General features: G+C 56.3%; 2 protein-coding genes across 2 annotated transcripts; both read left to right on the top strand.

The window, feature by feature from the left end:
• The first annotated feature begins 1001 nt into the window (after positions 1–1001).
• AQP2 (aquaporin 2) lies at positions 1002–9146 on the top strand. Its single transcript, XM_010385371.2, has 4 exons — positions 1002–1451; positions 4415–4579; positions 4905–4985; positions 5681–9146. The coding sequence occupies exons 1-4, from the start codon at positions 1092–1094 to the stop codon at positions 5888–5890; spliced, it is 816 nt and encodes a 271-aa protein (XP_010383673.1). The 5' UTR covers positions 1002–1091; the 3' UTR covers positions 5891–9146.
• Positions 9147–11612: 2466 nt separating this feature from the next.
• On the top strand, positions 11613–15849 carry AQP5 (aquaporin 5). Its single transcript, XM_010385370.2, has 4 exons — positions 11613–12569; positions 13658–13822; positions 14274–14357; positions 15169–15849. The coding sequence occupies exons 1-4, from the start codon at positions 11793–11795 to the stop codon at positions 15352–15354; spliced, it is 1212 nt and encodes a 403-aa protein (XP_010383672.2). The 5' UTR covers positions 11613–11792; the 3' UTR covers positions 15355–15849.
• Positions 15850–16449: the final 600 nt, after the last annotated feature.

The following is a 16449-nucleotide window of genomic DNA, read 5'->3' as shown; positions in this document are numbered from 1 at the left end:
CCACAGAAATGTCTTTCTCTTGTGGCCAGAGTGGCCCTGAGCTCCTTGGGGTTCCTAGGACCTGTCACAGCTTCTGGGACCCCAACACGTGAGTGTGCAAAGACCTGTTCTCCTCAAAGTGTAAATAATACTGTAAGGAATGGCTGATATTCATTGACCACCTACTGTGGACCAGGCACTGCTCTGAGCACTTGACATACATTGTTTCATTCAATCCAAACCCCAATCCACTAGGTCAGTTTTATTCTCCCCATTTTACAGAGAAAGACAAGAAAGGTTAAGTCACATAGATGGAACAGGCTGATATCAGAATGGACACCCTCAGCTTCCTCAGCTGCCCCCAGGTTGACTCCATCACCGAGGGCCAGGGTCCCAGTGCCCCCAGGCTCTAGGAGCTGCTATTTGGCTGGGGCTCCCAGGAGAAGGCGAAGCTTAATGATTTATGGGTGATTAGCTGCAAGAATGCGAACACAGAAGACACAAACCTTTATGTCCTGGAAATTTGTCACAAGCCAACCAGTTGTTTTCCATCCCTGTGAAGCAGGAGTAACTGGAGGTCTGACAGAAGAACTTCCCAGTTACCAGAAGGAGCAGCACTCATGTACTCTCTTAGTTTTGTATGAGGTATTGCCCCTGCCTTGGTCAACAGTTTGAGTCAGAGAGAGGGGCACTGGGCACAATCCCCACCAGAGGTTCCCATTCACAAGACCCCGTGGGGGCTGGGAGAGGCCCTGGGGCAGCAGCCCTGGGGTAACCAAGGGAACAAACACGGAAAACCAGGGACGTCAGTCCTTATCTGGAGCTCATTAAATGGGGAACATTAGTCAGCTGTGAAGGCTAAGATAGGGTGATAGGCACGTGGGTGGGCTGGGATGGGGCATGGGGGCAGAGGCTGCCATGGAGAAGAGGTACTGGCCTCAACGACTCCACCTCCCCACCACGTGCCCAGATCCGGGATGGAAGTACCCTATAAAGGCCCACAACCCAGCCTCCCCAAAGGCCTTGAGAAAGAGAGCAGTAGAGAGCGAAAGAGAGTGCCCAGAGCCTCCTGGCCCTGAGACGGCCGGGCCAGCCACGCAGGACTCCGCAGCATGTGGGAGCTCCGCTCCATAGCCTTCTCCAGGGCCGTGTTCGCAGAGTTCCTGGCCACACTCCTCTTTGTTTTCTTTGGCCTCGGCTCGGCCCTCAACTGGCCACAGGCCCTGCCCTCTGTGCTACAGATCGCCATGGCATTCGGCTTGGGTATTGGCACCCTGGTACAGGCTCTGGGCCACGTAAGCGGGGCCCACATCAACCCAGCCGTGACTGTGGCCTGCCTGGTGGGCTGCCATGTCTCCTTTCTCCGAGCCACCTTCTACGTGGCTGCCCAGCTGCTGGGGGCTGTGGCCGGAGCTGCTCTGCTCCATGAGATCACGCCAGCAGACATCCGCGGGGACCTGGCTGTCAATGCTGTGAGTAGCCACAACTTTGCCATCCGCAAGGGGCAGATCCTGGGGAATCCCTTGTAAGGGATGAGATGGGAGGGATGGGCTCTGGGTGAGGTGGGGAGAGAGATGGAGACAGAGGCAGAGAGACAGAGAGAGACAGAGCCTGGAGTCAGGAACATAGCCACCATAGGAGGGTCAGGATGAAAGAAGCAATGATACCAGAGCAAAGGCAGGATGCAGACAGATTGTAGGCCTCTTCCACCCTGACCATCGTGCAGGAAGAGCCTCCTCTGGGTTTCTGTTGGACTTAATGCCTACATTACAGTAAGGAGCAGGATGTACCTCAGCAGGGGTTAGTGTCCCAAGCAGACATGCTTTTCAAGCTGCGGGGAGCCTTGGAGTGCTCATGACAGGGTCCTCAAGAGAGAAGAGGGGCCCAGCCTTTCTTCTGCTTTGAGGGTTTGCAGGCCCCATGGCAGGTGCTCCTTCCAGGCCAGGCTCAGACACACCACAGCCCTACAAGCAGCAATGGGCATACTTCCTTCTCCAAACCCTGAGGAGGTCCCTGGAGCCCATAAGCTGGCTGCTGATTACATGATACAGGAGCTAACTGGGCCCCGTGGGCCCTTCGGGAGCTGAGGGTGGTGCCACAGTCCCTTCCCCCATGTCCCACCCCCTTCCCCTCTCAGGTCTGTGTGGGCCCTGTGAATCCAAGAGACATGAGTGTGGAGGAACGACCTGTGCTCCCAACAGACCAGCTCTCACTCTGTACCCCCATCCTAAGCCAGGACAGCAAGTGCCTCTTTTGTGCCTCAGTCTCCAGTATTTCCTGGCCTCTTCCATCCCTGGGCCACTGGACAAGAGTCCTGATGTCTCTGACAAGTCCTGCACAATCTCTGTGGCCACCCGCGTCTCTGCACAGGTAGCCCTTCCTCATTTGTGGGACAGGGGTATCCCAATTAGGGAGCTTCTCTGTTTTGTTTTGTTCTGAGATGGAGTCTCATTCTGTTGCCCAGGCTGGAGTGCAGTGGTACAATCTCAGCTCACTGCAACCTCTATCTCAAGTCATTCTCTTGCCTCAGCCTCCCAAGTAGCTGGGATTACAGGCATGTGCCACCATGCCCAGCTAATTGCTGTATTTTTAGTAGAGACAGGGTTCACCATGTTGGTAAGGCTGGTTTCGAACTCCTAACCTCAAGTGATCCACCCGTCTCCACCTCCCAAAGTGCTAGGATTATAGGTATGAGCCACCACACCCAGCCTCTGTTCTTTAAAGAGGAAAATGTGACAAGGTCGGGGGCCAGGGGCCAAGGAAAGGCTAGGGGGCAAGCAGAGGAGTGGGCTCATCTCCTCAGAGAACAAAATTAGTTCAGTTTACAGCAAGAAGAGATCCAGTTAGACTGAGAGCATGACCAGGAAGTTCTCCTGTAATAGCAGGGCACTGGCAGTGAGAGGCCATGGGAAACGCAGTCCTCCTCCTCCATCATTTCACAACTGACTGGGGCCCTCAGAAGAGAAAGGTCTGGGAGGACTCCTCCATGCCACTTCTCAGCATTTACCACCTTGAGGACCTGGGGAGAACCCTGCCTGGATATAATGGGGCAGTGGTGGGACCAACTTGCCCTGAAGCTAAAGAGAGCCAGATGATCCTCAAGACCATCCCACATGTCCTTTGAGGACACTGAGAGCCAGCCTGGCCACCAGGAAGTTAATCATTGACATGCACCCGCCCTATGCCAGGCCAGCTATCATCTCATCATTGGTACAATGCTATAAGGGAATTTCTGTGGTTCCCCCCTATTGTGAGTGGCAAATTGAGGCTCAATAGTCAATTGATCCAAGTCACAGAACCAACAAGTCATTTCCGGTCCTCCCACCGTCCTCCAGAATCCATTTTGTTATCTCATTTCGCAGAAGGAGAAACTGAGGCCAAATTAAATAGTCTCATGTCAAGTCAGAGGCCTCTAAAGTGTCTGCTTCCAAAGCTCTTTTCACTGTCCTCTAGAGACTCTGCATTGGACAACAACAGAAGGGATTGAGGTTAGACCCTAGAGAGACCCAAGGGTTCTGACCTGATGTCTCGGACCCAGGGGTGGGGGTTCAGGGCCTGGAGAAAGAGCGTGGGAGCTGAGAGCTGTCACTGTTCCACTCAGTGTAGTGCCCAGTCCCAGAAGGCAGGGCGTAGGGCACAGGGTGACAAAACCCAAGGAGAAATCCAGTGCTGGGTGTGGCCCAGTTATGAAATCACCTCTTTACTCAGCCCCGAGTTCTCTCCTTACCCAAGGCAGGGTCTGCTGAGACCATGGGCAACCTACATGGGTGTGGAGGCATTGTCTGACACAGCTCCGGGGCCCTCACCCCAACCTCCATAGGACCTGCAGGGAGCAAACCAACAGGGCAAAACTGAGGCCTGAAAGGCAGTGGAGAATAGACAAGGGTTAGGGAAAAAGGTGTATGGTGGACTCAGAGCAGAAAGGGGCACACTAGGACCATCCCCCAGACCCAAGTCCCTAGACCCTGTCCCTGGGAGCCATTTGACCTCAGGAGGAAAGACCACGGGCCTCTCATTGCACCAGGGTCTGATGGTCTAGAGAGGGAAGGTCTTCCTGCTAACCAGTCCAAAGCTTCCTGAGGCAGCTGAAACCTCTTCTCTTCTTGTTCTTCAGGAAACAGAAATTCCGGATCTCAGCATCCTTTTCCTCTCACACTGCAGGCTCCCAACCTCACCCCCCAATCTAATGGGCTACAGAGTCAGTTTTCCTACCTCTGGCAGGGAAACCACAGGCATCCTGGGGGATCATGGGCTGCCTTTGGGCCAGGGCCCAAGAAGAAGGGATCAGTTGTTCCAGTTAAGGTGTCTGGCAAGCCCAGGTGTTCTGGTTCCCAGCCCAGAGGCCCCCCTGGTGCCTTGACTGCAGGTGGACAGGAAGATGGAGCCAGAGAGGAGAGTGTTCTCAGTGTTCCCCTACCTGCCTCTTTGTCCCCAGCTCAGCAACAGCACGACAGCTGGCCAGGCGGTGACTGTGGAGCTCTTCCTGACGCTGCAGCTGGTGCTCTGCATCTTTGCCTCCACCGATGAGCGCCGTGGAGAGAACCCGGGCACCCCTGCTCTCTCCATAGGCTTCTCCGTGGCCCTGGGCCACCTCCTGGGGGTAGGTCATGACCATAGGTCCCAGCCTCCCTGGAGGAACAGACACACAGACCATTCCAGAGACAGATACAGAGACCCCAAGAGGGACACATACACAGAACTCTCAAGAGGAACAGACACCCCAGAGGTTTGACTCCCAGATACCCCAGAGGGACAGATATGACTCCAGCCCCAAAAGAATACAGAGCTCTTTAAATAAAACGTGAAGTTAATTGTCCATCACGTGGGTTCCCTTTAGGCTGAGGTCAATCACTGCAGTGCGGGACAAGGACTTTCTGCCCTGTCCTCACCTGCCTTCTCTCTGTGATGCCCTCCTCCCACTGCAGATCCACTACACCGGCTGCTCTATGAATCCCGCCCGCTCCCTGGCTCCAGCTGTCGTCACTGGCAAATTTGATGACCACTGGGTAATGGCTGAAACCCACTGCCCTCCCTTTCCCTAAAAACCCATTTTAAAGGGAGAACAAGAGCTGGAATAGCATGGGATGGGGGCTCAGCAGCAGTACCTCAAACCCTCCACACTCCTGCTGGTCCTGGGGAGCCTTGGGTTCCACCCCTCAGATCTGATGCCAAAGACTCAGTTTCCACAAGTGTGAATGAGGATGACAACAGCTTACCTCATTGGCTTCTTGGGAACAGTAAGTGAGGCTACCGGTGTAACCCAGATAATGCAGTGTCTGGCACTTAGAACTCTACAAGTGATAGTATTTAGCACTTATCTGGTGCTTAGTATGTGGTGAGCCTTGTTCTGAGTGTTTTGCAAACATTAACTCATTCAATTTTCACAACCACCCTAGGAGATAGGCATTCTTATAGTGAAAGGCACAGAGACGGTAAGTAACTTGTTGAAGTGCACACAGCATCTAAGTGGTGGAATCAGGATTCACACACAGGCAGTGGCTTCAAAATTCGCACCCTTAACCTCGCACTGACAAGGCTTCCCCAGCAGCTGGCGTTGTCGTCGCTAAATACATAAATAAGCATTTCACTAGATTAATGGCGGGGAGGAGGGGTGCGGCCGCAGAGTGTGCCACCGGGGCCTGTGGGCTCCGCGTGCCGGTGTAGGCTCGGGTGCCAAGCCACTCTCTCCGCTCGCCCCCAGGTCTTCTGGATCGGACCCCTGGTGGGCGCCATCCTGGGCTCCCTCCTCTACAACTACGTGCTGTTCCCGCCAGCCAAGAGCCTGTCGGAGCGCCTGGCAGTGCTGAAGGGCCTGGAGCCGGACACCGACTGGGAGGAGCGCGAGGTGCGGCGGCGGCAGTCGGTGGAGCTGCACTCGCCGCAGAGCCTCCCACGGGGCACCAAGGCCTGAGGGCCGTCAGCGGCCTCTACGGCCCCGATGGACGCTTGTGAGGCCCGAGGCTGAAGGGCCCACCCCGTCCCTCCTCTCCCCCAGGTCTGAAGTTGGCTCCCCAGCGCAGAGTAGCTGCTTCCTGTACGTGCGCGCCGAGGCCAGTGCTGTGAGCAGGCGTAGAGGAGGCTGCGGGAGGGAGCCCTGAGCCTGGCAGTCCTCCTGCCCTGAGGCGTGAGCAGCCAGTAGTGGATCCTCCAGCCTTTTGCAGGGAACTGGGAACTTGGGGGACTGAGCTGGGGAGGGAGGCAGGTGGGTGGTAAAGGCGAAACTCTTGAGAGCCTGCACCCAGGTACCGGGTGGGGAGTGTACAGACCCTGCCTTGGGGGTTCTGGAAAGAGTGCAACTGATTTTACTAGTGTGCAAGTGTGTTCATCCCCGAGTTCTCCTTTGTCCTCACGTGCAGGGTTGTGCATGCCCCTGAGTGTGAACAGGTTTGCCTACGTTGGTGCAAGTGTGCACGTCTGGGGACTTCTCACTTCCCCTCGCACCCCTTCCTCCCCAACCTGCAATAAACCCACTTCTACAGTGGATGAGTGTGGGTGCCAGTCATCCTCAGGAGAAGGGAAGGAGGCCACTTTGAGAGGGCTGAAGGGAGGGCCTTGATTTCCAGCCGCAATCTGGCTCCTCCTGGAAAATGTCCCCCACCTGCAGCTCTGGGCCCCAAGGCTTGCCAAGACTCATTGCTGGAGGCAGAGAGGTGTCAACCAGAGAACAGCTCCCCTAGAGATGGCCTCTGGAAAAAAGAAATCTTTGGTGACCAAAGATTTCCTTTCTGTGGTGAGGGAGAACCTCTCCAAAGAGGAAGCAGGCATATGAGTGTGCACGCCTTCACGTGTGTGTACGCTGTGTGTGCCCGGGACCCCCGTCTGCAGGGGTGCCCCAGATCCAGAGATTAGCCTCCCACTTCAGCAGAGAAAACAAAAGCCCTTTGTGGGACCCCGGCCTTTGTCTTGGGAGAGGCGGAGATTTGCAACTAGATACTTCTTGAAAGGAGACACTCGGTTTCGAAAGTTAGCCCTCTTGCCCAGCACACACCTATGGCTGGCTGGGCAAGGCACTCAGGCATGCAACCATGGGCACCAGGCAACACCCCTCCATCACCCATCTCATTCTCCCCAGTCCTCAGGCAGCAGCTCCTCTGCCCCAGGAACCTCTGTTCCTTCTCTCTCTGCCTCTCCACAGCCTGTGATTCCCTGCTTCTGGCTCCTACCACTGAATAGTCATTGTGGATAGAGCAGCCTGTTGCGCTCAGGACCAGGGAAGAGAAATGACTTGTCCAGGCAGAGGCAGATCTGAGTCTAGAACCTAGGCTTCTAAATTTCTAGGCCAGTACGACTGTTCTCAAATGAGATTAACTGGGATTAAGTGAGATGACGCATGTAAAGATGCTGTGTAAACTGTAATTCTTAATATCATTAACACGCATTACTAGAATCATTTTCATTATTTCTGCTTCCTGGGGGAAGGATGCAGAAGGAGTTTGATGCTCAACATCCCTTACCTCCTTTCACTGATGGCCAAAGCAAAGGAGAGTCCTGAGAGCCTGCAAGATCCAGGCAGAAGGAGATGGGTTTGGGGCTGGCCCCATCCTGGTCCAGCCTCTTAACCTCTCCTTACCCTGCATGTATGCCCTATCTTTTCTCCCACCTCCTTCCTCCCACCACCGAGCCCCATCCATTCTCTCCTTCCCTCTCCAGCCTGCTGTATAAGTAACATGTGGGTCATACCTTGAACCCCCCACCCTCATGCTCTCTGTGGCCTCCATGCCTTCAAGACTTCTGTCTGTATCTATCTCACACTGCACCAAGCACCCCCTGTGCACCAGGCACTGAGTCTCTAGCCTCTTTCTCCCTTCTGCTTCCATCCAAGAAAGACAGTGTATAAGAACATCTCTGTAATTGTGTCCCCTCTGATCTATGCTCTTTACTGTCTTCCTTGACCAAAGCTCTCTTTGAGGTCCAAAAACGGCTGCCCCAGGCCATAGGTGCTATGGAGAGGACTCTCCCAAACCCCCAACAGCCAGTGACAGCCACTTGGCCTCACTACCAGAAGAGGGGGGGAGTCAGAAACCAAAGTGACCTCCACAGCTGTCCTCCTAGCACCTGAGTATCCTTGCTCTAGAGGTTCAAAGGCAGCAAGGCAGTGAGCTATGAGCCCATCATGGATGTGTCTCAGGCACCTCGTCCCCACCCCACCTACCCCAACAAACTCCTCTAGAAGAAGCCAAGAATTTATCTCTATGTCTGTTTCACTTCTTGGATTGCATCTCCCCCAAAACTAAATACGAAATCCCTACCACTTCCAGCCTCTATTGCCCATTGGGGTCAGAGGTCAAAAAAGGATTCCAAGTGATAGAACTCCAGGAGTGAAGGGAAATTGGCAGTTCCTGGCATCTCTTGTGTACCAGCTGCTGTGCTGGGTACCTTGCATGCAAGGGTTCATCTAATCTTCCTCAAACTTCAGATAGGTTAGGGAAGGACAAAGGTCCCCAGCCATAAAGGGTTTTGCTATTTCCAAAGCTTCCCCTTATCGTCCCCTGTGATTATCTCCCAACCCTGTGACAAAGGTAGAGCAAATATTGTTCTTCCCATTTTATAGGTTCAGAAACCAAGGCTAAGAGACTGGTCTAAAGTCTCACAGGTAGTACATAGTGGAGCCAAGACTTGAACTCAGAGCTTTTTATGCAAAATCCCACGATTTTTCCACTGAGGCAAATCCTAGGCTCCTCCTGGGAGGCCCTTGCAGAAGCCAGAACACATGGCTGGACCTTTCCAGGCCAACCCACTGTCTTGCAGTGGACAGAAAGCCTTGGTGAGGGCAGCAGGGTAGACAGGACAAAGAACGTGGGGCTGGTTTCTGCCCTTGAAGAGCACTGGTTAGTCAGAGAACGGAGATCACTCACACCAAAACATACAGGCAGGGTAGCGTGGAGACAGGTGGACAGACCTCCAGGTCCCCAAGCTGGGGACAGAGAAGGTTGTGAGCTGTCCCATACTCCCACTTTGTGCCAAATGACTTTGCACCTGCAAATGGTGCTTCAATGTTGTTTTGTATCTTTAAGCTGTGATGTTGTATATATACAATGCCTCCCAGCTAGACTGTAAGCCCTTTGGGGACAGGGCTGCTTTCAGGTCTTAGATGGCATTCACCTATCTACCTTCCTTCAACTGCTCTGCATATAATAAGCACTCAATAAATGCTCATTTGCCAATAAGTAGTGTTCTTCCACAACGTGGCAGTGGTCAATACAAATACAGTCCAAGGTACCAGAAGACAGGCGGAACTCCCTACCATTTCTACCCCAGCCCTCAACTTCTCCCAGGGAACTCAGAGGTCCCCATATCAGGAGAGGAGGGGAAGGGCTCTCCCTGAGACATTAAAATGCCCCCTGCCACAAATGGGGAGACCCATCTCTCAACTACAAAAGGTCCCGGGCATTCCTCTGGAGGTGGCAGGGCAGGGCCTGAGTGCTTGAGCAAAGATAATTCCAAGCCATAATAGGAGTTTATTGTGATGACTTAGGGACAGAGGGACTCTATTGGTTAGAGAGATGGAGGGGCCTCAGACGCAGGCCTGGGAAACAGAATCAGCTGCCCAATGTGAGTAACCTTGACAGATGAAGTCTCCTTCTTTGGCCTCACCAGGCCCACTTCTGGTGACCAAGTCTGTGTGGCAACCTGTAGTTCCTATCTCAGGTCACTGTGTGACCCTGGGCAAGTGACCTCTGAGTCTGGGTTTCTTCGTGGGTAGCTTGGAATGAAATCACACAGTGGAGGCCAATTATAATCTCTAACTTTGTAGATCATATTCTGAATCTCTAAAATGGCAAGAACAAGGTCTTGGCCTTTACAGTCCCTCATTAGCTCAAATCTTCAGGTTGGAGCTTCCCCTGGTAGCCTAGCCTCTTGCGAGCACTTGTGAGCACTTGAGAGATGATGAGAAAGCAAGTGGAATGGTGAAAACTGGAGGCAAGTTCAGCAGCGAAGAAGCCTGGCCCCCAGTGAACTCTGGGGTCATCAGGGTCATTGTCCAGCCCAACCCCCAGACCCAGAAGAAAATCCTGCATACAACTGGCATGATTGGCTGGGGACAGAGCGCTGGGACCCATGGAAGAAAGGACAAACGGACCTCTGGCCTTAAGAGGAGAGACTTGGGGGAGGAGCTGCTCCAGCAGGAAATGCCAGAACTGGGCAGGAACAATAGTGGGGTTTCTTTGGCCCTTGTTTTCCTTGGCATCTTAGCTGCCACGGAGCCCAGAGCCCACTCTTCCAAGTCCTTAGCATTCCTGCAGGCTCCTCCCCTCAGCCCTGCCTGACTGACAGGGGAGGCACCTGTTCTCTGCTCCCTCTTTACCCTGCCACTGGACTCTTCCTCCAAGCTTAGCACCACACTAAACCCTCAAGGGGCTTTTAAAATTAACAGTCACAATGTAAGGAGACTTTACTGAGCCTTATTCTGTGCCAAGCACTGTGCTAAGGGCTTCTCTAACACACATGGGGATGGATCTCCTTTAATGCAGCTCCTCTCCCGGGATCCTAGGGGTCTTCCCCCTCCTCTAAGCCCTGGAGAGCCCTCCAGTCTCACTCCCACATGCCCGACCTGGAGTGGGTGGGAAGAGGGAGGGGGTGGTATGGAAGGAGGTAGCAGGTCACAGAGGGGCTATAAGCTCAGAGGGAAGGGAGATGGGAACTGGAAGAAAGTGTCACCCAGACCAGGGGTAGAAAAACTTGACTTTGGGGAAACTAAAAAAGACCACATGTAAGACAGCGACATGGAAAATGAGGTAGAAACAGACAGAAACAAAAAAAGGCACAGAAATTAAGAGGCAGAGGAAAGGTGAAAATAGCCAGGAGGCAGAAACTGCAGGATGAGATAAATGAATAGAGAGAAAGAGGCAGAGACACTAAGACAGCAAAAGGCAGGAAGGAAAACAGAAAATGAGAAGGTGTGAGAGAGACAGAGAGAGGGAGAGGTGGAAAACAGAGAGACTGAAATGAGAAAGAGACCTACGGAGAGAGACCGAGAGGAAGAGGCTGGCAGAGGGAGAGGGACAGAGACTAAAGACAGAGACAAAAAGAGAAACAGGATTTTGCAAAGACTGGCAGAAACAGATTTCAAGGGGAGAGAGACCAAGACCAAGTGAGGGTCTGAAGGAGACTGAGGGGAGGTGGAGGAAGAGAAAGAGAGTCTTAGATCTAGGGTGAGGGGCTTCTAGCAGGAAGAGGGGAGACGCCAAGACCGCGCTTGGGAGGTCAGTGGTGCGCCTCTACCCTCCCTGCTCCGCCACTCCAACTCCCATAGTCTCAAGGCTTCGCGTAACACCCCCCTCCCGTCACGTCGACAAGGGGAACCCGGCCTGGGAGAGGGCGCCTCCAGGGGTCCATTGCCTAGTGCAGGTACTGCCCAGCTACCGGGCGTCGAGGATTGCAAAGCATCGGGGCAGGCTGGCACGGTGCCCACATTTCCCAAAACGCCAGCCTTCCAAGCCTAGAAGCTCGCCCGGCCCAGGCCGGGAGAGGCCCACGACGGCCAGCCGGACCGCCCTGCACGACCCAGCCTGGCCGCCCGCCCCCGCCGCCGGCGGTGAGGGAGGTGAGCGGCGCCGACCTGCGGGACGAGCATCACTCCGACCCAGCCGGTGGTGAGGCGGGTCAGGATGCTCCGGTCGCAGGAGGAAAAGGAGGAGCTGGGCCAAAAGCCCGAAGAGAAGAAAAGGGGAAGCCCGCGCGTGGAGCGCGGTAAAGGCCGGCGGAGCTAGACGCCCTGAGGTAGGAGCTAAGCGCCGGGACCGAGCCCCGTCTCCCAGGGAGTCCGGGGCGCACGGCACCGAGGAGAGTGCGGGAGACAACCTGGGCGCATCATGCGCGGGGTCCGGGACGCGGGGCCCGTCTACACCGCCGCCTGGGTCACGTGGCCCGGACGGGCAGGCAGCTGCCCGGGCCGGGGGGCGGGGGTCGCGCCGAGGTTGCGCTGGGCGGCGGGAAGCGGCGGGCCCGCGGCGGCCTGGAGCCTCCCAAGCCGTGCGCCGCGCTGGCCCCTGAGCGTGGGAGCCGCCCCCTTCCCCCCCGCGCCGGCCCCGCGCCCGGCCCCCCGCCCCGTATATAGCGCGCCCCAGCAGGGCCCGCGCCAGGCCGCCAGCCTCGCAGTGGGCGCGGGACAGTGCGCGGCGCCACGCAGCCAGGCCCCCGCCCCCGCCGCCTGCACCTCCTCAGCCGCCTGCGACCCAACGGGCGCCCCCCGCCGCGGCCGCCGCCGCCAGGCCCCCGCGGCCACCATGAAGAAGGAGGTGTGCTCCGTGGCCTTCCTCAAGGCCGTGTTCGCCGAGTTCTTGGCCACCCTCATCTTCGTCTTCTTCGGCCTGGGCTCGGCCCTCAAGTGGCCGTCGGCGCTGCCCACCATCCTGCAGATCGCGCTGGCCTTTGGCCTGGCCATAGGCACGCTGGCCCAGGCCCTGGGACCCGTGAGCGGCGGCCACATCAACCCTGCCATCACCCTGGCCCTCTTGGTGGGCAACCAGATCTCGTTGCTCCGGGCTTTCTTCTACGTGGCGGCCCAGCTGGTGGGCGCCATTGCCGGGGCCGGCATCCTCTACGGTGTGGCACCGCTCAATGCCCGGGGCAATCTGGCCATCAACGCGGTGAGTGCCCTGAGTGGTTGGGAGTCGAGACCCTGGGGTGGGCTCAGGACCAGGCCTCTTACCTCACCTGGAAAAAGGGGTGCCGTAGAGTGGTCCAGCCCACACCCTTCACCAGGAAGGCAAGAGCCTCCGGAGGCCAGGAAGGCGACTCTCCAGGCTGCCCACCTCCTCTGCCCCTCCCCACATGCTGGCCCACCCTGGTCTCTCTCCAGTGTCTGCTGCCCCTCCTTTCCTGCCAGGAATTTCTGCCTCCTCCTGTCTCACCTTTGAGCGCCACCTTCCTCCTGGGCCCCTCACCTCTCCCATCTCCTCAGTGGAGCCTTTGAGTAGAAGCACCGGAGAGAAGCGGGCTGTCATCCCGGCTTTGGGTGACCCTGGCCTGTCTGTGCTTCATTGTTCTCAGCCCCTCCATGGGGATGGTCGTGCCTGCCACAGCAGGTGTCAAGGGGCTCATATTTAGAAACCATAGATAGGAACCCCCTAACGTGATGCCAGTGCAGAGCAGTCTTTGTAAGAGTATTGGTTCCCGCTTTCCCCAACCTGTGCTCCTCCCCGCAACCCCGCATCCCTGCCTCCCTCCCACCTCCTGCAGCCCCAGAGTCAGCCCCCAACCCCATGCAAACTGGGTTCATTAATCAAACATAGAGAAGGATTTGCTTGGCCATTGTCAAGCCGTGAGTCAGCCGCACTGGAGAGACGGGTTTAAGGTTGGCACTGGCATGGGGCCAGACATGGGCAGGAGGTGGGGATGGGGTGTGAGGCAGGCAAACTGGGCAGCTGCCCACAGGATGGAGGGTAAATGCCAGCTTATGGGGGCTGGGGGTTGGGCAGAGCCATTGATAGGACCATGTCCAGGAAAAGCTCCCCTGACACTCTGCCGTTTGGCTACAGGCCTGAGCTTCAAGCCTGTGTAAATTGTGAAATGTAGTGTCTTTAACAAATGACTTCGCTGGGGTGATGTCCACGGGGCTTGGCTTCCAGGTGTCAAGATGCTCTAAGTGTCCCTGAACGCCAAAAGCCCTGCTCCCAGAGCCCCTGGCTATACTGCCAGAAGGTGGCCAGGGTCCTAACACGCCATCCCCTTGCAGCTCAACAACAACACAACGCAGGGCCAGGCCATGGTGGTGGAGCTGATTCTGACCTTCCAGCTGGCACTCTGCATCTTCGCCTCCACTGACTCCCGTCGCACCAGCCCTGTGGGCTCCCCAGCCCTGTCCATTGGCCTGTCTGTCACCCTGGGCCACCTTGTCGGGGTAAGCAGTACTGACACTGGGCTGTGGTGAGGGTGGGGCAGGCACTCAAGGCAAATAATGGAGCCCCAGAGCGGAGCCCACTGCAGATTGATGAGTCCAGCAGAGTTTAAGGCCTGGATTTAGGGCTGCTGGACTCTGGCCCTACTGGGCCCCAGAATTGATCCCCCCAGAACCTCTGGACTGAGGAAAGATGGGAGTTAGTAGGAGGTGGGATGGGACAGGAATCAAACCCAACCTCACAGCAGAGAAGAGAAGAGGGCATAATTAAGGGTCCATGGTTAACCGGGCAGCTGGGATCCTTGGAGGGAGGGGTTACCAGCCCAGCAATCAGGAGACCTGAGTTTGAGACCTGGCTGAGCCCCTGGACTGCAGTGTAACCTTGGGAGAGTCTAAGTTCTGTGGGAGTGGACTGGGATGTTGCCTTTCTCTCCATCACCCTGTCTCTATCCAGATCTACTTCACTGGCTGCTCCATGAACCCAGCACGTTCTTTTGGCCCTGCAGTGGTCATGAATCGGTTCAGCCCCGCTCACTGGGTGAGTCTGTTCCCTCCCCTGGCTCCCTGGAGAGGAGGGCCTGGAGACCCAGCAGTGGCAGCTCAGAGCTCACCAGATCTTCTGGATTCTGTGGGCCCAGAGCTTGGGGGTGAGCCAGGGAGCAGTGGCTGAGAGAGAAAGGGGATGGGATTCAGCCTTAGGGGCAAAGGTGGCTTTGTATGGCCTGAACCCCTGGGGACAGGGAGTATAAGTATCTGTCCCCTTAGGGGAGAGGTTCTTCCCCCTTAGGGAAGAGGCTGGAGGTGCAGAGGGGCTCTGTGTCAATTCCCTTGAGGATATGGTATCTGTCACTCTGGGTGTCTGTGTGCTGGTCCTCTCTGATGTTTTATTTATCTGTCCCTGTTGAGGGGGTTGGGAGAGTCTTCTTGTGGGTCTGCCCCTGTGGACAGTCTGTCTGCCCCCTCCTTTGAGAGCTCATGGTCACTCTCTCTAGGGTCTGTTTCTATCCCTATGTGGAGGGCAGAGGTGCTCTGTTCTCTCTCTCTGAGGATCCACGTGTCCCCTCTGAAGGTTTATTGGTTTCTCTTTCGGGTGTGGTTGGAGGGGGCCTGTCCCTCTGGGAATCTGTTTGCCTTCTTTGAGGGTCTGGGTGTCTGTGGTCCAGGCCTCTTTCCCTGGGAGTGGTGTATATCCGTCCCCGTGGTGGGAGGAAGTCTTTCTTCCTGAAGGTCTGGAAGTCTGTGTGTCTGTCCCCTCTCAGGGTCCATGGGTCTGTCCTCTGTGGGGTGGGGGGCATCTGGTCTTCGAGGCCTGGGGCTCAACGCCCTGACTCCTGCCCTGTCTCCACCAGGTCTTCTGGGTAGGGCCCATCGTGGGGGCAGTCCTCGCTGCCATCCTCTATTTCTACCTGCTCTTCCCCAACTCCCTGAGCCTGAGTGAGCGTGTGGCCATCATCAAAGGCACGTATGAGCCTGACGAGGACTGGGAGGAGCAGCGGGAGGAGCGGAAGAAGACCATGGAACTGACTGCCCGCTGACCAGTGTCAGGCAGGGGCCAGCCCCTCAGCCCCTAAGCCAAGGGGGAAAAAAGAAAAAGTACCTAACACAAGCTTCCTTTTTGCACAACCAGTCCTCTTGGCTGAGGAGGAGGTGCTGGTCCCCACTGGCTGCACAGTTAGAGAGGGGAGAAGGAACCTATGGTGGAACTCCTGGGGTAGGGGCCAGGGGCTAGGGTCTGCTGGGGATGGGTCTCTCTGAGACAGACCTCAGAGATTGTGAACACAGTGCCAAGCTCACAGGCTGCAAGGGCCAGGCTAGAAAAGAGTGGGTCTGCAGCCTGCATCCCCCACCCCTCCTCAAGAGCCGAAGGGATCCCAGCCCCTAGGTGGGCAGCAGCAGACCCTCCCCAGAGCTCCTTAGGAAGAAGACAGACTGGTTCATTGAATGCTGCCTTATTTATTTCTAGTGAGGATGCATGCGTGGGGCTGCTGGTGTTTGGAGTGGGGGCTACCCAATAAATCTCTGATACTCACGTTCTGCCTCTGTCTGTCCCCAGAGTGCCTTGAGACACTCTGGCCCATTGCCTCTCCTCTTTGTCATCCCACATCCTTCACCACGATCTCCGTGGGGTACCAGGGGACCCCAGGACAAGTGCTCTGTGGGAAGAAAGAGAGGCTGAGGCCATGGGAGGCCCAGAGAATCAGAGAGATGGGAACAGAGCAGGGAGAGACTGAGAGAGAGAAGACCGAATACCAAAATAGAGCTAGAGGCCAGGAAAGAGGGGTCCTCACTGCAGTCACCCTCCACCCCTCCCCCTCAGCCATGTCAAGTCCCTGCCACTTGAGGAGGGTTTGGCTGGCACTTGAGGGGAGTGCCAGGGTGTGACAGGCAGGGTGGAGGAGGAGTGAGTCAACCGTAGCCCCTCGAGATGGCAAGGGGGTGACCAGCCAGGTTCCATCACAGCCCTGGGCTCCTTTCTCTGCACCTTGATGTTACAAAAAGGTGCCCTCCTGGGAGCCTGTGCCCAGAAGGAGCAGCTCCCCAACCCCCCCAAAAGCCACATGTGGCCCAGCCCCCTTTTCCAGGGCTTCTCTCTCATGCCTCGGCCCACCAGTGTCCCCACCGTCCTCTTC

Source organism: Rhinopithecus roxellana, chromosome 10, assembly GCF_007565055.1.
Source record: "Rhinopithecus roxellana isolate Shanxi Qingling chromosome 10, ASM756505v1, whole genome shotgun sequence".
Classification (NCBI taxonomy): Eukaryota; Metazoa; Chordata; class Mammalia; order Primates; family Cercopithecidae; genus Rhinopithecus; species Rhinopithecus roxellana.
This window is presented reverse-complemented; position numbering and strand designations above follow the sequence as displayed.